Consider the following 23719-nt stretch of genomic DNA (forward strand, 5'->3'; position numbering starts at 1 on the left):
CCGAGCAGAGCCCAATGTGGGACTCCATCCCAGGACCCCGAGATCATGACCTGAGCTGAAGACAGCGGCTCAACCCACTGAGCCACCCAAGCGCCCCTAAATTAGTGATTTTAACATAAATGTCTACCAATACTCATAGGTAAGGAAGGGCTCCAAAAAGTTGATTTGACTGAAAGCTCCCTGAGGGGGGTGTTGGGCCACCTCCATATTACTCCCCACTCCCAGCCAAGGCACAATCTGGCACATGGTAATCTCTCATCAATTCTTTGTTGACTAAATGGCAGCTATCTAAACAAATGACAGTTCTCGACAAAATTACCACAATCATTTAAATTTTCTAATAAAAGTTGCAATTATATTAAAAATAGTACTCTACATGGTAAGGACCGTAAGAAGTTATTTTCATCAAGAGTGGAGGGGAGTTGGGGGAGAATGGGGTATCGGCCAAGGCTACAGGAGTCCGGGCGGGGCGTGCATTTGGAAAGGGTTTACCCCATTTTTGACTAAGCATGGGTGGAATGGAGTCCAGCCCGAACTTTAACCAAAGGAAGCACTAGGCTTCCAGAAAAATCTCAGGGAAAAGTACGGCAAGTAACAGTAGTGGCTACTGGATTGGGCTCTAAAGGAAAGGGTGGAGAGATTTAATCATTAGCATGAAAACTGGAAATAAACTTCTCCCAGAATAGGGAGGCAACAAAGGGGTTCTAGACAAAAAGACTTATATCTTATTTAGAGATGGTGACATTCTCGGTAAGCATGAAGATGGAAGTAAATCATTATCAAAATGGCATCATGTGGGGGCACCCGGGTGGCTCAGTCATTAAGTGTCTGCCTTCAGCTCAGGTCATGATCCTGGAGTACTGGGATCTAGTCCCACATCAGTTCCCTGCTTGTCAGCGAGTCCGCTTCTCCTGCTGACCTCTCTCCTCACATGCTCTCACTCTCTCATTCTCTCTCTCAAATAATAAAGGAAAAAAAAATGGCATCATGTGAAGTTGTTCATTCCACTGAAGTTCTGAAATCTTTCATTATGTAAATAGTTTCCATCTCTCTCTTTTATTATAAACTACAATAAATAAAGAAATATCAAAAAAAAAAGTGGGGGGAAATTCCTACGAACGACTCTGGTAATTAGAAGTTATTTCTAGATTTCATACCTTCTCATTCTAATTTGTAGAGAAATTCCTCTGACAGTTCAAGTATTAACTCACATGATTAATTTGTACGTTTTGCCCTTAAATTTATTTTTTACTCCTGAGGACATCAGTATATCAAACTTACTGGAGCATGAGCTCCATATTTGAAGTTATGTTTGAAATTTTTCCAAATGGAACTTCTCTTTAAATTTATGCCTAGTTAACTATGCTTGTTGACTCTGGACTCTGGCCTGAGGATTACAGTCCAGTGAAAGAAACCTGAACTTCAATCACTTACATTTTTAGAAGATTCAAAATAATTGTTCTTCAATTAGTTTTCACTCAGAGGAATTCTGCAAGTATTATTTTTGACCAAAACCTGAACTACTAAAAACAGTGTGATGCTTGGCTTCAACAAATTTCAGTATAAGGACTCAAATATTTGGACTAATTCTGTTACTAATCTTAAATTCTTTAATTTTGTCTTGCAAGGTGACCATAAAGTTGTCACTGATCTTTATCAGTTATAATCCACACAGCAGTCTTCTCTCACTTTCGTGAACCTGAACTCCCCAGTGCCTCCTTTTCTGGAAGTTATTCTAACTGAAACAACATTTTATTTCAACAGAGAGCAACAGATTCTCTTCTTCCGAGGAGTAGTGTCAGCATTTGCTTTCTCTGCAGTTGGGCAGGATGGGGGGAAGTGTCTATCAGGATTTAAATTTGTATCTTTTAAGGAATTATGTGAGAGCAGCTGCTACTACATATGTTACAGTATCTATTGAAGGATTTGAGTCTCAAATTAGATTTCTGGGTTAAGAAAAGGAACCCTGAGTGATTAAATACAGAAGAAAAAAATAGTAATAGGCTAACGCTGGAGTTACTCTCTTGAGGAATTTGCCTCTTTGTTTGCAGAAGCAGAAATAGCTCAATACCAGTTCTGCAGCCCATGAAAATCCGCTTACCAGAAGTTTACTGAAATAAAAAATGGGGAGAAAGTCAAGTTGACTTTCAAAATCAGATGTAGCAGGATCGTGGCTATAGATGTAACAGCACTGAATGACCCTGGAAGCTACTGTTTAGATTTTATTTTCATGCCTGTTTATCTCACTGAAGGCAATAGTAAGACTTTGAGTTTCCTTGGGCACTTCATCTGGACTTAACGTGCGCCTATGTCTTAACGTCTTTGGACTTAACGTGAGCATGCGTGTGCCGCACAGATGAGCGTTCAGTCAATATATAAGCAGATCTCAATCATTTCATTGATAAGATACTGTTGGATACTAAGTTGTAGTGCTTGAGTCAAATGGAATTTTTAATCACATTTTAAAACATAACTAAAAAGCTATAATCAGAAGAGAAAGTCAATACCAATATTTTCTCAGTTACTATTTTTACCAGAGACCCTGTTGGGCATTTTAAAAATATATTTTATATAGTACATAATCGAAGATAAAAATTCTTAAAGCCTCATAACTGACCACATGCTTCTGATATGCCAGTATTCATGCCAAACTTGCTAAATGTATTTGCAAATTCACCATACGCTACTTTCACTTCCTCACTTTACCATTCTGTAAAAAGTTGGGTGGTAAATTTATTCCATCTGGCTTCTAATGTGCCACTATAAAGATAAAAGGTCATTTATTCCATTTATTTCTAGTAAAAAATAATTAATAAAATGAAATAAAATCTCTAAAATCTAAATAAAACCACATAATTTTTTTTTTGGGTCCTTAACAGGTTTAAAAGGATGAGTGATCTTATTATTTTCTTTAGAAAAATGAGACTCTTCCATTTTAACCAACAGAAAAACCAACCTAAAAGTTATTGCCATATATAAAAATTCAAGCTCCAAAAAAGATTAAAATGTGTTTTCTATTATAATGTATATACAAAGTCATTCTGTATGCTACACTACTAATAAGTAGCAGGATTAATTTAAATCAGGTTTTAGAGAGGTGATTATTTTTTCTTATTATCTGAAACTGGAAAACTTGCTGAGGAATACTGATCTTTCATATTGGCCATTAAAGAAAACAAATAAAACCTCTTTAAGCAGACAGTAATTTTATTATCCAGTAAAAACAGTGACTCACTGCAGAGAAAACACCACTACCAAAAAAAAAAAAAAAAAAAAAAAAAAAAAAAAAAAAAGACATTACCCAGATTTCCAGCACATACATTTATGGGATATACTAAAAAACAGAATTTTTACTCATGTCTCAAGTGCAGCTGAAACTGGTTTTAAGACCTTGTCAATTTTTAAAACTTATTCAAGATACTGACTAATTTGGCTTTTCTTGCTCACACCCTTCTGTTAATTTCAGCATGGTCTGGGGGCAAAGTATGAGCTCTGGAGCCAGAGAGACTCCAGAGTTTCAAATCCCAGTGTTGCCACTTAGCTACCAGGTAACCTTAGACACAATTTTTATGCTTGTGGACCTACAGTTTCTCCTCTACAAAAATAATGTGATAAATAAATTTATTTCAAAGGTTATTATTCAATTAATGGAAAATCCAATATAAAATGTTCTGCACAAGATGGGATTTCTGCAATAATAATCTCCCTCTCCATTTATAATATGATTACAGATAAACACTTTTATTTCATTGTGAAACCATTGGGTAAAAGATAAATGTAAACATATCACTTAAAAAGTATTTCACTACAGCGGCTCTGGATTGAGAAGTACGTCTGCTCAGTGCCTAGCTACTCAATTACTTCAAACTTAACCATTTGAATGCCTGATCACCCAGATCATTAGAAGCCAGATCATATATACCTTATTACAGTTTTTATTCAGTGGTCTTGACACTATTGGGGGAGGGGGAGTTCTTTCATTTTGTTACTGTTTTTAACTTTCCCTTTGAGGTTAGAAATGAAATGATAAATGATTAAAAAAGAAAATAAATGCAATGCAACCAGTCAGATATGCTATGTCAAATGGCTCTAACAAGGTGCAGAGGAAATAAGAAATGATAATGTTGTTTAAAATGAGGCTTCAGATTATCTACAAACCTTAAGGACCCATGCCAGCACCATGAATAGTACCCAGTGATTTAACCTAAATAATACCCTGGTTAGTAACCTGGAAAAGCTAATGTTGATTCCAAAGATGCCAAAGGGGCTATCCAGTATGGGACAGCAAAGCAGACCTTCTCCTCTTCTGAGATACTTCTGTTTCAAACAGGTGCCTGTATACAGGCAGACTTTATTACCTCAAGTTAGCTTTTGTTTGTATTTGCATATATACTTTTCCCCTTGACAGAAACTTTCCTATCCTCTTGAGCGAAATATTTTTCAGATTCTTGAGGTTATCTGTCTAGTTAGAAACCATCTAAGCATTGTAATATTTGGGATACGACTATTCCTTTCTTTTTCAATTCTTACCTCTAAATCATTAAAAAATAAATGTGTATCAGCAAGATTAAAAATCATTTCTTCCATTCGGAGTCCCAGGGTTACAGCCATGGGGGGATCCTGAAATGAAAATACACAAGGAATGAGGTAAAATTTCAGTAACCACTTATTATTAAGAACATTTTAAGTGCCTATTGTTATGGGAAGTGGGGGTGGGTAGACTGTATGGATTTTTACCTAGGATCCAAAAGATTTCCCAATCATCTAAAAAGCTGCCTTCCAAAACGTAATCTAAACCATACTAAATATAGGGCTACATCTTTGAATGTATAGGAATTTATACACACATCAAGACAACTTAGAACACATTTCCACATACATCTGTATGTTCCTGAGGAGGAAGAAGGAAGCAAGCTAGTTCACAGAACCCTGTTTATGCATACCCCATGGAAAGTCCTTTGGAGAAATATATTTGGTTGGGCTACTGAAGAATGGAGCAGACTTAAGAGATGGCGGAACACAGTAAAACCACCACTCAATTATTAATTGCATTTTGATCAACAGGCAGTATTTATTTGAATATGCATATAAGTTGGTCTAACCTACATTTGACTAGAGCTTTGACTAGAGAGGGTAGGGTTGAGGATAACTAAAGGAACATTAGTTCAGTAAAAGAAATCTGAGTAGAAAATATATACATTTGAAGTTTAATGAATGTAAAGGAATTAGTAAGGAGGCAAGTGATTGATTCTTGTCTACAGAAACCAAGATATTATCTAGCAGCAATGAGCTGAGAACCAAGACCAAAGCTGGTACTTGATCATGATTATCCAGAGCTGAAAACCTGACAACAGAGGTGTAAGACTTTGACAAGTAGGGAGAGTTTAGGAATAGGGATGGGGAAGTAATTCAGGCACAAATATTGTGCTTGAAATGATGGGAGATTGAAATGATCTTGAAAGAAGAATTGCAATAGGTATACCTCTGGAGATACAGAAACTAGAAAACCTGGAAGGGACAAAGCCTCATAATTTGAGACCAGAATGGGTATTAGCAGGGAGAAGAATATGGTTTTGAATAAAGCTGACAAGTCTAGAAGGATACTGTTGGTTTTGGCTGAGAAGTTATTTTGGAAGACTTTAGAGGGTGATTTGGGTTGAGTGGCTGGGCCAGGAGCCAGACTGTAGGGATTTGAGGAGAGAGAACCAAACTTGTGTTTTCAATGTTCTAAAAAATGGCATTTCAAAAAAACGTATTTAAACTTGGAGAAACTAATGTTAACTTTACTTCAGTTTATGATAAGGATATGCAACCCAACAGGCCAATCTATGTCAGTATATAACCCTGACCTCATTCCACTTAGCAGGAGAAGCCCTTCCTTTTCTCATTCGCACACAGCAACAACGGATTTTCTGCCTATACTCCCTTCCATAATGCTTTAAGGAGGAAACCCTAGAGTAAACATATTTGCAGTGAGTGTCAGTTTCATAGTCCATAGTGATTAAAACCTAGAGAGTAGGAATTGAGTGCTAAGAAAGAAAGAGGTCACTGAGGTGTGCTGAGCCCAGTGAAGACTTGATGTGGGAGAAGATGAAGACAGGGCAGTAACAACACGCTGGATGTCAACACGGTTTTCTAATTGTCTGCATCACTTCCTTAGAGATTTCTGTGGATTTCATAGTCAGAGACTCTCTTTCCAAAAACAGATGTCCACTGTTCACATACTTGATGGCATCCTGGTATCCTGTCCTGCAGTCGCTCAGACATGTCTGCTGGATTCGTTTGTCTTGCACTGACAGGATCACTTGGAGCAACACACGCAAAGACCAGATAAATTCCATTTTCTCCAACAAATATTCAAGAACCAAACAGAAACAGGGAGTGCCTCATTTGTGTCTCAGAGGGATCTCATGCTGTTACCTTCAAGTATGAAATTCTTTTTCCTTACTTCTTTTGTTGTTGTTCATGTTTTCATTGCTGTTGAAAGAAAATCCCTGAAGGCTGAATAATTTTGTCTCAAACTCTAGGTTTGTCTTTTTCTGTTCAGGAATTCCTATTTCTAGTCTCTGTCTTTCTTTTTTGGGGTGGGGTACTGAGGCTGAGGATGGAAAACTTGTAAATATTCTGTCTAGTCATGGGGCCATGAACAAAAAGTCTATAGAAATATCAGGAAAAATCAAATGTAATTATAGCATGAAAACATATAATTCCATTAGTGACGCTCTCTGCTTTTGAGGAATGTTCACTGATGCAAGACAATAAAACCGAGCTCTACACTACTCCGTTATGTTTCTGATGATTACTGCCCTAAAGATATATATTTCAGATGGGGATTCAGAAACGTCCTATTTAAAAGGTTTTCCTTCTGGAGACTTTCCTTCAGTTGGTTGAATTCTCCTATAATGCGCCAAATTTTCTTTTTTAAGTTTTAAATAAAATTACTGAATTTCTTATATTCATGTCTCACATTCTTTGCATTTATAGATCAGATTTACGAGGCTGGGAGAAAACATACTGTTCCTCTTTGATTGTTACTTTCATTGATTCCACGCTTCTGAAGTCCATAACTCTCTATGCTACCCATGATAGGCAAATCCATGAAGAATGCATTTTGTGTATCTGATAAGCATGCAAATACAATTTTAAAAAATGTATTTTTTTAACATGAATTCTCTAACAAGTAAGTACAACGTATGGTATGATGAAAACTGTATTCGAGTGCTCCACAGGAATGCAAACCCATGGCACTAGAAGGGGTTGTTTGTTGGTTTTTCAGGCAATGGCGATTCCACATCACCCTCTCCTCAGAGCCAGGACTTAGTAAGCATTCTGGCAAAATATCATTTGTTAACCGGGAAAGTTTAGGTTTGAGGTTTGTCAGAGTGTGAATTAGCTGTATTTTACTGAGGTTTCCAGAGAACAAGGCCTGTTGAAAGGGAGGGGTTGCATCAGCCATGCCAAAGGCTTGGCACAGATGGGCTAGGGATAGTCATGTCTAAGCCAAGGAAAACCATGTCTGTAAGAAGTGGTGATCCTGTTTCTAAGAGAATGTTTAGTGAGGGCTTACTTTCAAATACTGAGTTCCCCCTTTTCCCCCAGCAGCTTACTAAGTCACTGGGACAGCTAAATCTAAGCGGGTTATGATACCACATTTTTCTAGCTGAAGAACCCACAGATGTTAAGACTCCAAGAAAGGTGACCAGCAAATTGGTGGAGGTGGCCTTTGTGAGGATCTGTAATGCTGGGTACCCTTTGCTTGGCCAGACTCCTACGAAGGAGCTACCAGAGCCAGCAACCCCATGGTTTTATCAGGCATCTGAGAGTTAAACATACTTCTGGATTGAACCCAAGTTTTATACAGAGATGTTTGCTCATTTTCATGAGATGTTTGTAGAATTATGGGCACCTTATGAATCAAGAGTAACTGCCCTTTTTAAGTTTAACTGTAGTGCGTGTTGAGTTTAGGGTCTGAAATGAAGTGACGGTGAAATCTTGGATGGGGGGGAGTGGGATACTAAGGGCACCAACGGGGTTTTGTGGAAGCTCTGATACATATTATACATATATAACAGTACCAGTAGGTTCCAAGTGTCTACAGCAGAGTTTAACATGGCGCAAACTGAACTTCTGCCAATTTGCTCTGTGTACCGCTCTATTAAAATACTTCAACTATTCCCAAGACATTTTAAGGGAGGGAGGGGGAGACAGAAAGAGAAGGGAAGAGAGAGAGAGAGAGAGGGAGGATGAAGAAAATGAATAAGTCTTGGCCATTAAATGTGTGATTCTAAGCCAGATGTTACCAGTTTTTAACCAAGTCAGAATCAAGTACGGCACTTCTCTATATCAAAATACTAACGCCTATTAGCCATGTTAGCACAGAACATAAATTGGAGCCAGACTGTCTGTCTATGGGCCTCTGGCCTGCACTGGGCCATCAGCTGGAATTCCTCCTCTAGAGACACAATGTAAAAATATCTCAGGAGAGGCAGCAGTTACAGATTTTAAAAGAAAGAAGGAACTTTTTTTCCCCGGAAAAAGAACTAAAGCTCTTGGAACAGTTACTCCTTTGGGACCGGAAGCACATTTGTTGACTTGTGGGCACAGACTCAGAAGATGTGCAAATTTATTACAGAAGGAGGAAGACAACAGCATTATGAACTCGGGTAGGAAGAGCTAGTGGGTTTGTGAGAGTACATGAACTCTTCTCATCAGTGATGGGGGGTGAAGCGAAACTCAGTCAGGAATCAGAGGGGCAATTTTACAACTGATGTGTTTCTTTGTGATGGACAGGCAAAGGGCTTCAGGCTTCTTGGGGGAACTGGAGAAGGTCTCAGGAATACCCATTCCATTAGTGTGTAGTCAGTGAGTATCTATGATGTGTTAGACGTGTTCAAATTCTAGGCAGAGAGCAGAGAATCCAATAAGCAAAGTCTTTCCCCTATGGGGTTAATATTATTACCAGATGAGATACCTGATACATAAGTGGACAAAAATCCATGTAAATATATAGTATGTCAGGGAGAGGAAAAAAAATCAGAGTTGACAGATACAGAAGACCATGGGAATAGGTGGTGATGGCTCATTTAAACAAAGTTCAGGGAAGGCCTTTCTCAGGAGGTGACAGTTGAGCTAAGAGCCTGAACAGGGTAAGGACACAGCCATGCAGAGAAGAGGGGGCAGAGAACACGTGTAGAGGCAAGAGGGAGTCCATGTGTGTGGACTGGTGTGAGGCATGCATGACCCCAGTCAGAGAAGGGGAGTGGAGCGAGAACTTAGAGAAAGATGGAGTGCGCAGCTGATTCAGACACACGTGAGAGGCCCCAACAAAATAAGGCAGGCATTTGGCAAGCAGGTCATTCCTCAGACTTGAAGGCACAGGCAGAGAATGAGAGCTACAATGGGAAAATGGGCTCCAGAGGCTTTTCTGGTGATTGGGCCATTATAACATGAAATATGGCCCAAAGAATAATCCAGGAGAGTGGGGGGCCAGGGATGTAGGCAAGAAAAAGGTCATTTCCAGAGTCAGTTTATTGGGTAAGTACAAGGGCCTAGATACAGGACATGGCTGGAGGTGCAAAGCACAGGCAGAGAACACGGTTATGTTGCGAAGATAAAGGATTTTTTTTCAGTTTTTCAGTTTGGGTTTTTGTTTGTTTGTGTTTGTTTTTTCTTCTAGTGAAGAGGAGTTTTGTGCAAAATTGAGAAGGAGCTATGGAGGTCTGAGGGGAGAGAAGGTTTGAAATAGTCAGCTGAAGAACGAATGAACTCAAACATGCTGTACCCACTGGGCCCAATCAGCTGTGGAGAAACAGGCAGTCAGGTGGGGTTTTCTGCAACATGAGTTTGATGCCAAAAGAGCAGGATAAGGACAGTGAGGCTTTATGCGAAAGTGGGGCTGCAGGGACACCCAGGGCCTCAGGGATGATGTCTAATGCAGAGCCTGTCAAACCTGACCACACACGAGAAACCGGAGAGTGTTTAAACATCCCACTGCTTACCCCCCACCCCATACCAGGGACCTCAGATGTTCTGAGGTGGGATCTATGCATCAGTAATTTCAAAGCTCTCCAGTGATTCCAATGTATAAGTAAGACAAAATCGACAGATCAGTGCCTTGCTACTCAGTGTGGTTCACAGACCAGCAGCCTTGACATCACCTGGGAGCTTGTAAGAAAGACGGAATGGCAGACCCTCCCCCAGATCTACCCAAGCAGAACATGCAGGTTAATAAGATCATCAGGTGATTCATAGGCATGTTGATATTTGCAAAGTACTAGTGAAGAGCTCTCATGAAGTTCTGGGACAGTAGGGAACAGCGGAGCTGGTATGACCTTCTGGTTTCCCAAGAGGTAAGCCTCTAGGTTGCTTCCGAAGGACTCTAAGACTTGATCCATCTGATCACTGAGCAGAATCCTGGTTCAGTAGAATTTCTTAGGAACTGGGATTCCCTACTAATAGTTTAAAGTTGTGAGTAAGCATTCACTGCCCCATCTTCACCTCCATAAAGACTACCTGTGGACTTAACTTCAGTGACCAAATGACCCACACAGATACCTGCTGGAGAGCTGGCAAAGGTGGAAAACTAGCTAATTTTTGCTCAGGATTAAGAACATTCATCCCGAATCTAAATGTTCAGTGTAAGTCACATATTTGCAATTAAATAGTAGTCAGTATTAAGTAATCAGAAATCCTGATGGAGGCATCATACAACTTACCATACCGACTTCTATTTCAATCAGAAGAGAATCCAATGAATACAACTCATCCAAATTTATTAAACTAAGGACAGAACATATATAATTCAAGGGGAATTACAGTAGTAGTAATAAGCTAGACTTACAGTTGCTATGCTGTACCACTGCTAGTGTGGAGACTCCAGATCCATGAGACTTGTTCAGTTTTTATTATTTTTTGGCCCTTCTAACCTATCATATGCCATATATATTTTTAAACTTAAAAAACAAAATAACACTATGTTTATACTATAGCTTTGCAACTGGGTGTGAAGGATAGTTTGGGGAGAACAGTCATGGACTAATGAGCTAGAAAACCCAACACTGAGAGAGGAGAGATGGGACAGAGACCACTGAACACACCTACTGGGTTGGCCATGGGACTTGGTGGAGGGGGGGAGCATGAGATGAGTGGTACATGAGAGGAAGGCTGTGGAAAAGAGAGGTGAGACATTACCTAGAAAATGGACAGTTGATGATTTAAGGAAATTTAAGGGACATTGATAATCAAATCTGTCCTGTCCGCCTGCTCAAGATGGGAGATGGAACAAGTTTATAACCTGAGATCATAAACAGGGACTGAAATTTCAAGGGAGGTCATAGAGGTCTCCTCTAGAAGTTCATGTGTTTAAGAAATGGATTACCACTCACCTTTCTGGTATATTAGCTTCAAGCTAATAAATGTGAGATCCCTTCAAGATCTTTCCCTTTTCTCATCTACTCCCAGCAATAATTTGGTGAGGCTGGGCTTCAATAAAAGTGAGCACGATGTTTGGCTATTTATGGTATCACCTAGAGCCACTCAATCTCTGAAAGGAACAGATACTCAACAGAAAAGGAACACAGAGCTCTGCAAGAGGAGTCCCTATGACAGAGTTTGAGAAACGTTACTGTCTTTGACTTAGCTTTACTCATACATACCTACACACTGTAATTATGTACACACCATTCATGTACACATATGTGCACACAAACACACATATTATGAACAACAACTTAACACCACAACATTTGTGAAGCCTACAAACTCTGCTCTCACTCGTTTGTATGGACCACACACTGTCTTGTCACCCTCTAATTCCCTACAACAGTGAGCCGAGTATCTGACATCTGAGATAAAACAGCAGATATAAACATATGCACATTTCTTTAGGAAACATTTGGTTTTCCCAAAATTCAGTTTCCCAACATTCAGATTTCCTTGAAACCACATAAAGTACGTTAAACTTACTGAATGCTTATTCTGTGGTAGGTAATGTGTCGAATTTTAATGCCTTAGCTCATTTAACCCTCCTAATCACGTGATTAATTTTATCATCCCTCCTTTTTTTTATACAGAAGGTAACTGAGGCTCAGCTAGAATTTAAACTCAGGTCTATTCTCCCTTCAATGCCAGAATGCTTTATTCATTATGCTTAGAGGGGAGGTGACCTGCACTGGTGTTAACGCTGCCACTGGGGTAGCCTCTAGTCCATGGTTCTAACCCTTAATTAATTCTAATCACTTCCTTTTAAACCATATTGCTTTTCCTTAGTTGGCCAGCCCCTAAGTCAGTACTTATCTTCATAACTAACCCAAAACTTAAAATCTAGCTGGTGCCATTTCAGAAATCTTTCTATGTAAGCGTGTATACACTTTTAATATAAAAGTAATCAATGGGCTTATGCTGATGGACATCTATTTCTCCAGCGCCGCTCTTACATAAGATGTTGTCTACAACGAGTAAGTAGTTTGGGGAGCTTAAAGTTCAATTTCTCAGTACAAAGTAACTAACCCACTGTTCACTTTTCCTTCAATCTTTTCCCTGACTCAGGCTATCTCCTTAGCTTCCTCACCCATACTATGGAATAACTTCAGAGAATCACGGCTTCACAGCACATGGCATATTAATGCTCCCAAATGGATCAAATCCCTAAAGCACAATTTATTTAGTTCCTTTCATCCCTCCTTCAAAAAGGGGGAATTACTACAACTTATCAAATATAATAATACATATACATAATCAGGGGATAGGAAGAGTCTTCACAAACTCTAACTGATGATGGTTGAGGTGATTCCTCATCTATGTCATGCCCAATTTACAAACTCCTATTCTGGAGTTCTACACGGCTGAAAACTATACGTGCCCACAGGTGCTCTGCTGTAAAGCCCATCATCAGCTTCATAAGCCTCAAGGCTCAAACACCCACAGAGCTCACTTGCCATTATGGTAAACATTCAGAAACTGTTCTGCTTGGGAAAAGAGCATGTTGTGTGGACAACAGAACAGAGTGTAAGAGTTTTAAGCTTATAGGAAGATTCTTGGAATATTCACAGTATCATTTACTTGTAAGTGAAGCTAGGGTTTTCCAGAAGTTTCTTTTCTAAATTAAAATGAAAAAGTTGGGCACCTGGGTGGCTCAGTTGGTTGAGCGACTGCCTTCAGCTCAGGTCATGATCCCAGAGTCCTAGGATCGGGTCCCACATCAGGCTCCCTGCTCTGTGGGGAGTCTGCTTCTACCTCTGATCTTCTCCCTTCTCATGCTCTCTCTCACTGTCTCTCTCTCAAATAAATAAATAAATAAATAAATGAAAAGGTTTGTTACACAGGGCTATTTATGACTGATGTGGCATCCCTAAATCATTATGTTCCATGCATTTTATTTTTATAGAAACCACGAGACCAAAAGAATGCAGAGATTAAGAGCATGTCAAAGAAATGTGGGTTCTGACTGACCATAGCACTTACGAGCTGTGTGAGATACTACCAACCACACAGGGCGGTGATTAAAGTTATGGAGATAATGCCTTGAACAGGACACTGGGCAAAATGTCAGGCCCATAGCAAGAACTCCAAATGGTGCTTATTTTTTCTCAGTGAGAGAAAGGAAGATAAATAGAGAGGTAAGTAGGCATGGTTCTCAGGACATGACTTTGTATCTCTGGTGCTTATATTTCTGTCTCCCAGCTCATTAAATATCAGGCCACTATGATACCACTTCATACAAACACTGACCTTCTATGGGTCCAGAAATAACTGCCATTAGCCATTTCTCATTTAGGGGAAATAATGTGTATTTTTGTAAGCTTCTCTGGCCTGGGATGTGGATGATAGTTTTCAGAGCAGAGTGCTACTTTTTATACATCTACATTACCTCATTTAAGCCATCCAGTAACCCCAAGTAGGAAACTGATTATACCCATTTTGAGATGAGACAGGCTCAGAGATTAAAAGAGTTGCCTGAGGCACATCCAGGCACAGGATTTCCCTCTACCTTCTAGCTCAGTGCTCCTTCAGCTGGGTAACTGCTTTAAAAACTGTGCTCTGAGCAGCACCCAGGACTCAAGAAACCCTCTTAGGGTGACTGAGAACTGTGGGAAGAGATCGGCTACATGAGGGAGGGAAGTGTGTTATCTCTAGACCCTTAGCATCTCCATTTCACCCAGAGTACCTCCACGCTCGGATGTTTTACATAAAGAGCCTCAGCGTGACAGAGTAAATGTGCACGAGCGTTCTCGGGCTAGAAGGAAAGAAGTGAAAAAATCACTATGTTACACAAAAATGTTAGGCTTTAAAAACGCATGTGGTACAACCAAGACTCACTGAACAAATGAAAACAACTGAAGACATTAACAATTGCACACTGAGGCGAACTTTAAGTAGCATAAGGGTTGTCTTTTCCTTTGGATAGAATGGCCCTGGTCACTTTTGTTATTAGCAAAGTCCTTCTAAATTGTCAACTAGACACCAGAATGACCTCACTTCAAGCAGTCCTCAAGGTCATTACTGAAGACACTAAGGAACTGAGTAATTAAACATGGTTACAAAGGATTCTCAGCTGTTAAAACCTCTCAAGACCTCTAACATGATAATGTGCACTGAATGGCCATAAAATATAAGTAGTCTCTAAGTCTCTTTGGCCATGAGCCTTTCCACAAAGACTATCAACTAACATGTTCCAGAACTCATTTTTTTCAAGAAGAAAACATTGGGGAACTACTCTATTCTAGTGGTTCTTAAACCATGTTTCATCAGCTTTATTGGGTTTTATTCCAAATACAAAATCTCAGGCCCCACTCAGACCTACAGAATCTGAAACTCTGCAGTTGGGATGCAGCATCTGTGTTTCATAAGCCCTGCAGGTTATGGTGACTCATGTGGGAGTTCGAGAAACACTGTTCCAGTCTAAACTGCTATCGCTTCTTCCTTACTGCATAGCAGCCTGCGAGTCTCCACAGAGCACCCTATTATAAACCATCATGACCCCACTTAGCCAAAACCCCTACAACACACTGCAGCTTGAATAAACCCCAAGTGCCTTATGGGAGATACCCTAGTGGATGTGGCCCCCCACTCACCACTCCATTCTTACCCTGAATTATTCTCTCCCTTCTTTACAAGCTTCCAGAGACACTACTCCTTTATATTCCTGGAACACTGGAAGGCTGTTCCTGGTTCAGGGCCCTCCTGTGCCCTCGGCCCAGAACAGTCCTCCATGCTCTCCCCTTCCCCCCACATCAGCACGGCTAGCTCCTTCTGTAATCCAGGTCTCAGTATCAATGTCACCTCCACGCTCAGTCCCCTGTGACGCTCTACAGGATGCACTTTCATTGTCTTCACAGGGGTTATGACTCTTTGCTCTGATTTTGTTTGCTTGTAAGCTCCATGAGAGCAGGAAACGGGTCTTGCATTAAAAAATAGTTGCTAGATGAATATAGTCTGTCTACAGAGCTCTGTTTCACCATTTTTACTTGTGGTTTGTGGTCAAGTGAAAGCTGCCCGACGCCCTCTTGGCCCCATTGAATGACCTCTGAGCTGCATGTGGTCTCCAGCTTCAAAAGATGGGGACATAACATCCCTTATTTAGCTCTTTCCCAATATGCCAAATAGTAATGTCTTACTGGAGAGAAGACTATGCCAACTTCCTTTTGGACATTAAGAAACTTGTCAAGAATCAAATGACTTTTAGAAAAATGTAAGTAATAATTCAATAAATTGTCATCTTAGTTGTTTTTCATGGATTTCAAGAAGGGTGTTTTCATTCTGATTAGAAAAAAAAGGAGCCTAAACAAATTTTTTACTTTAATTTCCTTAAACTGCCCCAAGTAAAACATTATTCAATATGGTGAATTCCAACAGGCTTCTCTCCTGTTAGAATCGTATCAAATACAAGGAATTGTTATGAGACGGGCCAAATGTACCAGCATTTAGCATTTTTGTGACCTTGGTCATGTTTCTCAGCTTCTCATAACCCTGGGTTTCTGCATCCACCGAACTTGGATCACCAGAAGTTACAGCAGAGTAATTAAGAGAATTAAGGGGGATGACATTTGTGAAAGTTTTTTGAATGTTAATTCATGCCAGCTGTTCTGAAAAGCCCTTTAAACATGTTATCCCTTTCATTCTTATTTACTACAGGTACTATTATTTCCATTTTACAGAAATTGAAGCCCAGAGATTAAGGACTTTGCCCGAGGTCACAGAGCGGCAAACACTGGCTCAGCGGCTGGGTTTTCAAAGTGAAGTTTTTCTAACTGAAAGCTTCTTGGTCCTTAATCATCATCCCTACTGCTTGTGAAAAGCCAAACACCGGCTCCATCTGCCCCCCAGCAGGTGTTCTACAGATGTCAGTTTACCTTCCCCAGACTATCAACAGTGCCCCTGGTTCCCTTCCCGTGCTAGACCGCCATGAGGCAGTGACATCTGTCTGCCACAATCCATTTCACAAGGTTTATCTCTTGAGGGAAAAGTATTCCAGTCTTCTGAGAGAAGATCATTCAAATCCTTTCAGCCCACAGAGGACTCCCATAATGGCCTACACAGTTCCTCACTGCCTGTCTTTACTCTTTCTAGGCTAGGTCCCATACTGTGCTCATGGCGCATTGAAGGTCTATGCTGTGTGATGCGCTGTAGCAGAGACGAGACGGGCTCAGGGGTCCGAGTCCAAGGCTCCATGACTCATCTCTGCCATGGACTAGCCTGATGACTCTGCACACATTTTATTCCCTGAGTATGTTTCCTCCGCTAGAGATGGGGAGAAAATCCTGTCTTAACAACCGCTGCGACACTTCACGCCTGGCACTCTGCGGGCACTCAGCAACATTAGTTCCCTCCTTCCCCTCACTTTGCCCCACTCTTTTAATAAGCTCTCCTGTTTTAGGCATTGACAATGGCTCTTTTGTATTCCAAAAAAGCTTTCTGACAGTACTTTAAGAGAATGGGACTTGTCCGTGAAATGAATGCTGCATGTCCAGGTGGCCATCTGGGGAGGTGACAGGTCCCTTTTGATGATACATCACTGCTGAGGGAAGCATGAGAACTTTGCTATTAAATCACTCTTGGAACCAGTCTGAGTCACTCAAGAAAGCTGACTTGTTATTCAGGTTTTTTATAGTTCACCACCCACGCCCCCTGACTCCTTAACACTTTACTGGTGCCCCTTGTTATCACAAAAGGTCTATGTTCAGTTCTGGGAAGGGTGCAACTTTATGGTATTTTTGCCAAAAAGAAAAAAAAAAAAAATATATATATATATATGACAACCATGCTCCTTATTTATCACCTTGGGTTCAAATGATCTTACTATTTCTAACAATTAAAACCACCATAAAAGGATGAAGTTCTGAAGTGAGGAAACACTCCAAAAATCTAAAGGTAATTCCAAAAGATGACTTCCACCACTGATCTGACACAATGGAAACCACATGGATATTTAGGTATAGCCTCTGATGGAGCCTATTTTGAAGGGAACTTCATTTCGATTCATATGTTCAAGTTAGATTATCTTAAATAGTGAAGTAATATGAAACTTAGCTGTATAAAAATACTGCGGTCAGCTCAAGCAGGATTTATTGTGTATTCCTCATCAGCCAAAACTATTCCAGAAGAAATGCTTTAGATTGTTATCTGGAAAGATTTTAGACTGTATACTCCACCAGTCATTGAATTTTGAATGTGCACCCCAAATTTATGTATGGTTACTTAATTTATATGTTATATGCATATTCTTTATATTATAACAATATGTATGTATTTGTAAAGTAAGTGCATTATGAAACATAAAAAATACAAATTGTAGGACAAAATGTGTGTGTATATGTGTGTATGTGCGCAGGTGTGTACACACATTATCTTTTTTCCTTATCTCTGTGGAGCATCTTGTATATCTGCACATATTCATATATCCTACTTTGGAGACTGTGGTCTTAAATGACAATGACTATGATAAAAGGGCTAAGGCCCATTTTTTCTAAATAGCTGTTTTTTATGCTTTTTTTTTTTTTTAAAGATTGTATTTATTTATTTAACAGAGATCACAAGTAGGCAGAACAGCAGGCAGAGAGAGAGGGGGGAAGCAGGCTCCCTGCTAAGCAGAGAGCCAGATGTGGGGCTCCATCCTAGGACTCTGGGAATCATGACCTGAGCTGAAGGCAGAGGCTTTAACCCACTGAGCCAACCAGGCGCCCCAAATTAGCTGTTAAGCAAATCTGTTACCTTCCATATTTGTTTAGTTACGTATATTACTTAAACCAAAAATCAAATACAGGGCATATTCACCAAGAGCACATCCCATGAATATTTCAAGGAGGAAATACTTGAGCGCAACTCATCATTTCTGGTCTAGAAGACAAAACTTAACAAAACTGCTAAACATGGCATGCTGAGCTGTCAGGAGACCCTCGTAAATAATGAAACACTATAAAAACACAAGGAAGGCACTTCTATCAGCGTAATATGTAAAGGAGCCAAGTCAGATGTAACTCTGAATACGGTAATTGAAGGCAGACCAAACATATTCTGAGTTGACTCTAGTCAGATTATGAATCCTACAGAGTCAAAGATTCAGGCAAGAATGGCCTAAACACTGTGGACCTGACAACTGCTTTCCCTGACAAGGAGTTTGGCACTTACACACTGTACACCAACACAGTCATAAGAAGCTAGCTAACCACAAAAAAGATGGCAAGAAAGAAAGGAAGAGGAGTCACCAGACCATCGGTCTCTGAATTTGTGTGTGTGCGGGGCTGTTATCCCCACTTGCTGCTCAAATTCTTATTCGAAGTTATATAAAAAAAAAAAATACTTAGTTTCATAAATCCAAAGGATCTCTCAGACAAAAGATTATCTCCTTATTTCAACTGGCATTCAATAGCAACACTTGGTGCAATAAGTGATTTCAAACAATTTCTTAAAATTTCCTTATTAGAGGATAACAGATGATTTTATAATGTTGCAAGTCCATTTTGATTTACCAAATAATTTTTTCTAAAGTGATTATATCATAGTAAATAATCTTGCTTTTGAGACAGAAAATTCAAAGGCATTCTGAAAAAGAATTCAATGTCGAATTATTTTGGTAAAATTTGCTGGTTCTCATTAAAGAACAATGAGCCACTGAAAATTAATTACAAACAGATCTGACAGTCTACGATAAAAACACTTAAATGTATTTAAATTGCTCTGGATTTTTTAAAAAAGATTTCTTTATTTGAGAGAGAGAGAGAGTGCGAGCACATGAGAGTGTGCGCTGGGGGAGGGGCAGCAGGAGAGAGAGAATTTCAAGCAGACTCCCTGCTGAGCGCAGAGCCCAACACAGGGCTCAATCTCTTGACCCTGGGATCATGACTTGAAATTGCTCTGGATTTTTGAACAAAATAAAATTCCAACAAGGTGCCTTGCAGTAAAATGTCTTGATCTTCTTACCTTGCCATACTTCTGGGCATAAGACCCTGTGAGCAGTGAGTGGAAAACAATGATGGTTTCATCCAAGTCCCAGACAAACACACGCTGAAGAAAAATACAAGTATCAAAGAATTATCAAGTTCTAAAGAAACAGAAATTTCTTAGTTGAAAACATCTGACTTTGTCATTGGGCATAATCTCAATACCATTCTATAGAAAACTACTCTACTCCATTCATTTTTTTCCAAGTTTGCCAGATGTCACTGTGATAAAAACCAGAGGGGAAGAGTGATTAAAAAATAAAGTCATAATAAGCTTAAATATCAGATGTCCTAATTTGAATGTATTCCTCTAAATATTTACTTACAGTTAACACCCCAAAAGACACATCTGAACTTAGGATATAAGTATGCTTAAAAGCTTATTTTAAAATCTCTCACCTCATGGATTCATGAGGTTTTGCAATTTGTGTAAAAATATTTTAAAAAATATTTTTAAAAAATCATTGAGCAATCCCTAGACAGATTTGCAAACTGTAGAACTTTGGGTTAGATTAGGCCTTCAGAGGGATTGTTTAGTTTGCACAGTGTTTAGAAAGATTTCAAATTATTGATCAACATTTCAGGATTAGAAGATTTCACATAAACATCAGGGTTCTGAGCACAGCAGGGAAACAGGAAGATATAACAATGCTCACTGACATTCCACGTGGCAGTGATTTGTGGGCCCTCTTCAACTAGGCCAATCCTCCCTGCTCCCCACATTCTGCTGCTGGCTCCCTGACCCTGTTCACTCATTTCTGTCACCTTCTGGGTTCCTGAAGGCGCTGGAATGTGCTACTGTCCTTCAGGTAAAAGGAGTGATGTTTTACAAAGAGGCACAAAGGCTATCATTTGATTTTATCAAGTCTGGAAACTTGGGTAGGTATTTTTCTTAATTGAAGGATGCGGTTGTGTAAGAAGTAACATAGTATGGTTAAGATAGTTTCCCTGATGTTTTAGAATAAAAATCAGCCTGCTTGGCATGAACATATCTCAAAAGAGCTTTCAACCAGAGGAATGGGATGCATAGAAGTTTTTATACAGATAAAAATGTTACCATGTTATCAAATGATCGGAATTTTTCCCATTTTCAGAAGACAACTTTTCTTTTCCATACAGATTAATTTCACCTTTTTTCAAATTTTATTCACCCATATAAACATTCTTCATTACCATAATACTACCAAACAGAGTGTCTCTCAGAAGATTATCCCACTAACAGTGACTTTATTTTGTAAATTTCTGTTTGTGTCAATGAGGACCAAAAGATGCAATTATCTCAGGCCTGGAATTTATAAAGTTCCATCGTTTTTAAGTTTTTAATTTTGCCATTACAATGGATGAAATCTCAAATTTTAGAGTTATGAAGTCCCTACACGATGAGATCCACTCATTTCATGATACTTCCTTCTTTTTTTTTTTTTAAGGTTGAAACCTTATGGAACCATAAGGTGTAGAATATCATTCAGTAAAATAAAACATCAGATTCCACTCCTTACGGATAAGTCAGCATACCTCCAGGTCACTGTCAGGAGGCGGGGAGGGATTGTTTTTCCGGCCTCTTCCTCGGGATTTTGACCCAGAACTCCTGCACGTTCTCTCATCAAGATCTTTGATAGGTGTGGAAGGGCTCTGCACGGTATCAAACTCTCCTAGAAACAACATGACGTGTGTCAAGAAAAGCTCTTCATTTTTAGATCAGGTATGAGTCTTTGTTGTGAATTATCTTAACGAATCTTTATATAATAGAAAGCTCCTCCTGACAAAAAAGATTTATCATCCCAAATACACAAAATCCCCATTCAATTAAAAATTTTGCAGGTCACACAAATCCCCCATAGTTTCAATCTACATGATCTATTAAACCTGAATGTGTTTTGTACTCTATGTGTCTTCACCTTCCTTGTCTCTACTGTCCCCTATATATCTATCCAGATTTAGCTCTGTTCCCCTCTTTTTTTTTTTAAAGATTTTATTTATTCATTTGATAGAGAGAGATCACAAGTAGATGGAGAGGCAGGCAGAGAGAGAGAGAGAGAGGGAAGCAGGCTCTTTGCTGAGCAGAGAGCCCGATGCAGGACTCGATCCCAGGACCCTGAGATCATGACCTGAGCCGAAGGCAGCGGCTTAACCCACTGAGCCACCCAGGTGCCCTGTTCCCCTCTTTTTAGGTCAGAGCTCAAAGGAGGGGATGTCTTCTTCTGGATCAATCCCATCCCTCACCTATAAACTTGACTCCCAACCTCACCCTCTAAGGGAATTGTGCTCCATTAGTTAAACCCTTTCTTAACTTTCTTCCCACCTCTTGCTTTTTTGTGGGCCACAAACAAGTTTAAATGTCCTTCCCTTGACCTTGCATTTTCACTGAGAAGTTATCTGCTTGCTATCTTCCCTTTTTTAAGGGATACTCCTTAAAAGAGTAGTACATTACATGACAGGGTTGTCCAAAAGAAATATAATGTGAGCCACAAACATAACCACATATATAATTTAAAATTTTCTAGAAGCCATAATAAAAAATGCAAAGAAACATGTAGAATTAATTTTACTTGTATATATTAATTGAGCCAATATAAACACAATATTATCATTTCAGCATGTAACCAACATGAAAATTGTCAACAACATGTTTTCATCTCCTTTACATTCTAAGTCTTTGAACTCCTGTGTGTATTTTACACTGATAGCAGACCTCCAACTGTACTAGCCCCGCTACAGGTGCTCGACGGCCACTCATGGCCAATGACGACAGCAGTGGACAGTCCATGTGTCTCCACTTCTGGACATCTTATTTGTCATGATCGCTTCACCAAAATCCTAATAAAACTACTCTTACTCAGAGTCCTGTTAACCACCTAACCAACAGATGTAATAAACAGACGCAGTCCTTATCCTTATCCTAGATGCCTGAGCTGTGTTTGATCTTCTTAAACACCACATCCTTAGAGCCATTATTAGGTTTGTGGTCTCCTAGCTCTGGAAGTTCTCTCACCAGGCCTTCTCTGTCTAGGAGACACGCACTCCTTTTCCTCCTCCCACTCCTTGTATGCTAGTATTTAAGAGTTCCAACCCACGGTCACAGTCTTCCTTATTCAACACCATCTGGACGATCTAACCCTCTCATGGGTTAATCACCTTCTCTGAGATGACCCATACATAAACCTATACTACCAATGAGGCCGCATCCTACAGAAGATTCAGACTTTGTATCTAACTGACCTCTGCATGTTCCCTAGGTACCTGAATGCCTGACATGTCTACAGCTGGGGGTGGGGTGACTTACAAGGAAAGTGTACTGAGCTGTGGCAAATCTGTAGGAGTGGGTTTGCACAAACCAAAATGACAGTGAGGTCCTCACAAGTAACAAGGGTCAGACGCACTTGTAGGACTTGAAGCATTTCACTCAATCTCTCTGAAGCACTTTCTTTGTATATTAAAGCACGGGCAAGAACAGCTGCTTTCTGAATTACTGAGGTAAAAATGATTTATGCTTAATTTGATGTGAATTATATATGTAAACATTTCTAGGAGAGTCTGAGGGTAAACTACATTTAAAATTAAATTTAAATTACTACATTTAATTTAAATATAAAGAAATTTAACGATTATGCTTTGTCATAAAATTAAGGAAAAATAATTATGAGGACAGCCAAGTAGTTATTAATCTAAATAAACAAATCTGAACAGGCTAGACAGTATCTAGGTCATATTTCTTCCGAGATGTTCTAAATGAACAGTCATTTTTACATACCTCACTTGTAATTATTTCCAATGGTTATAACATTTTCTTTGGGAAACACTGTGCATGTCAGGACGGCATCAAAAGAAACCACGTGTCTGTGCTTCAAATATCATTTGCTCTTAAAACATTGTTAGCATTGTTCCTATGATAGGTCTCTGCTAGCGACTGTGTTAGAGAGGTCAGTGTAATAAAGGCTTCATAATTTTCAATTGAATATTGATTGTCCCATCTTAGAGTAAATCGTGTTTCAGCTTGCACAAGTATTAAATGAGAGCTTTAGGTATTTAAATACATGCCAACTTAAAAAAAAATCACACAAAAATTCTCTATTTTTAGTAATTTTTTTAAACAGAATTTTCATAAGGTTACTATGCCCTCCAAGCCAAATGTTCCCATTCTGATAAAATGCTGATTCAAATTAAGCCCCATTTATTAAGTAAGCTTATAATTTTTTGGATGGCCTTCCTCAAAAACTTGTCTTTCTACTCATGATAGATCAATTTTCAGCTGTTAACTATCATGAGGCACCTTTGCTCTTGCA

General features: G+C 39.4%; 1 protein-coding gene across 4 annotated transcripts in view; it reads right to left on the reverse strand.

Moving 5' to 3' along the window:
- EYA4 (EYA transcriptional coactivator and phosphatase 4) overlaps window positions 1-23719 on the reverse strand; it is a 273929-nt gene that overhangs the window by 17483 nt on the left and 232727 nt on the right. For all 4 annotated transcript variants that reach the window (XM_004740227.3, XM_013063854.2, XM_004740226.3 and 1 more), the window contains 3 exons: window positions 20952-21088; window positions 19417-19500; window positions 4531-4620 (listed from right to left, as the gene is read on the reverse strand). In XM_004740227.3, the coding sequence (XP_004740284.2) occupies window positions 4531-4620; window positions 19417-19500; window positions 20952-21088 (311 nt within the window). The remainder of the gene's footprint in view (window positions 1-4530; window positions 4621-19416; window positions 19501-20951; window positions 21089-23719) is intronic.

This window comes from Mustela putorius, unplaced genomic scaffold (assembly GCF_011764305.1).
Source record: "Mustela putorius furo isolate JIRA1106 unplaced genomic scaffold, ASM1176430v1.1 tig00003863_pilon_pilon_pilon, whole genome shotgun sequence".
Classification (NCBI taxonomy): Eukaryota; Metazoa; Chordata; class Mammalia; order Carnivora; family Mustelidae; genus Mustela; species Mustela putorius.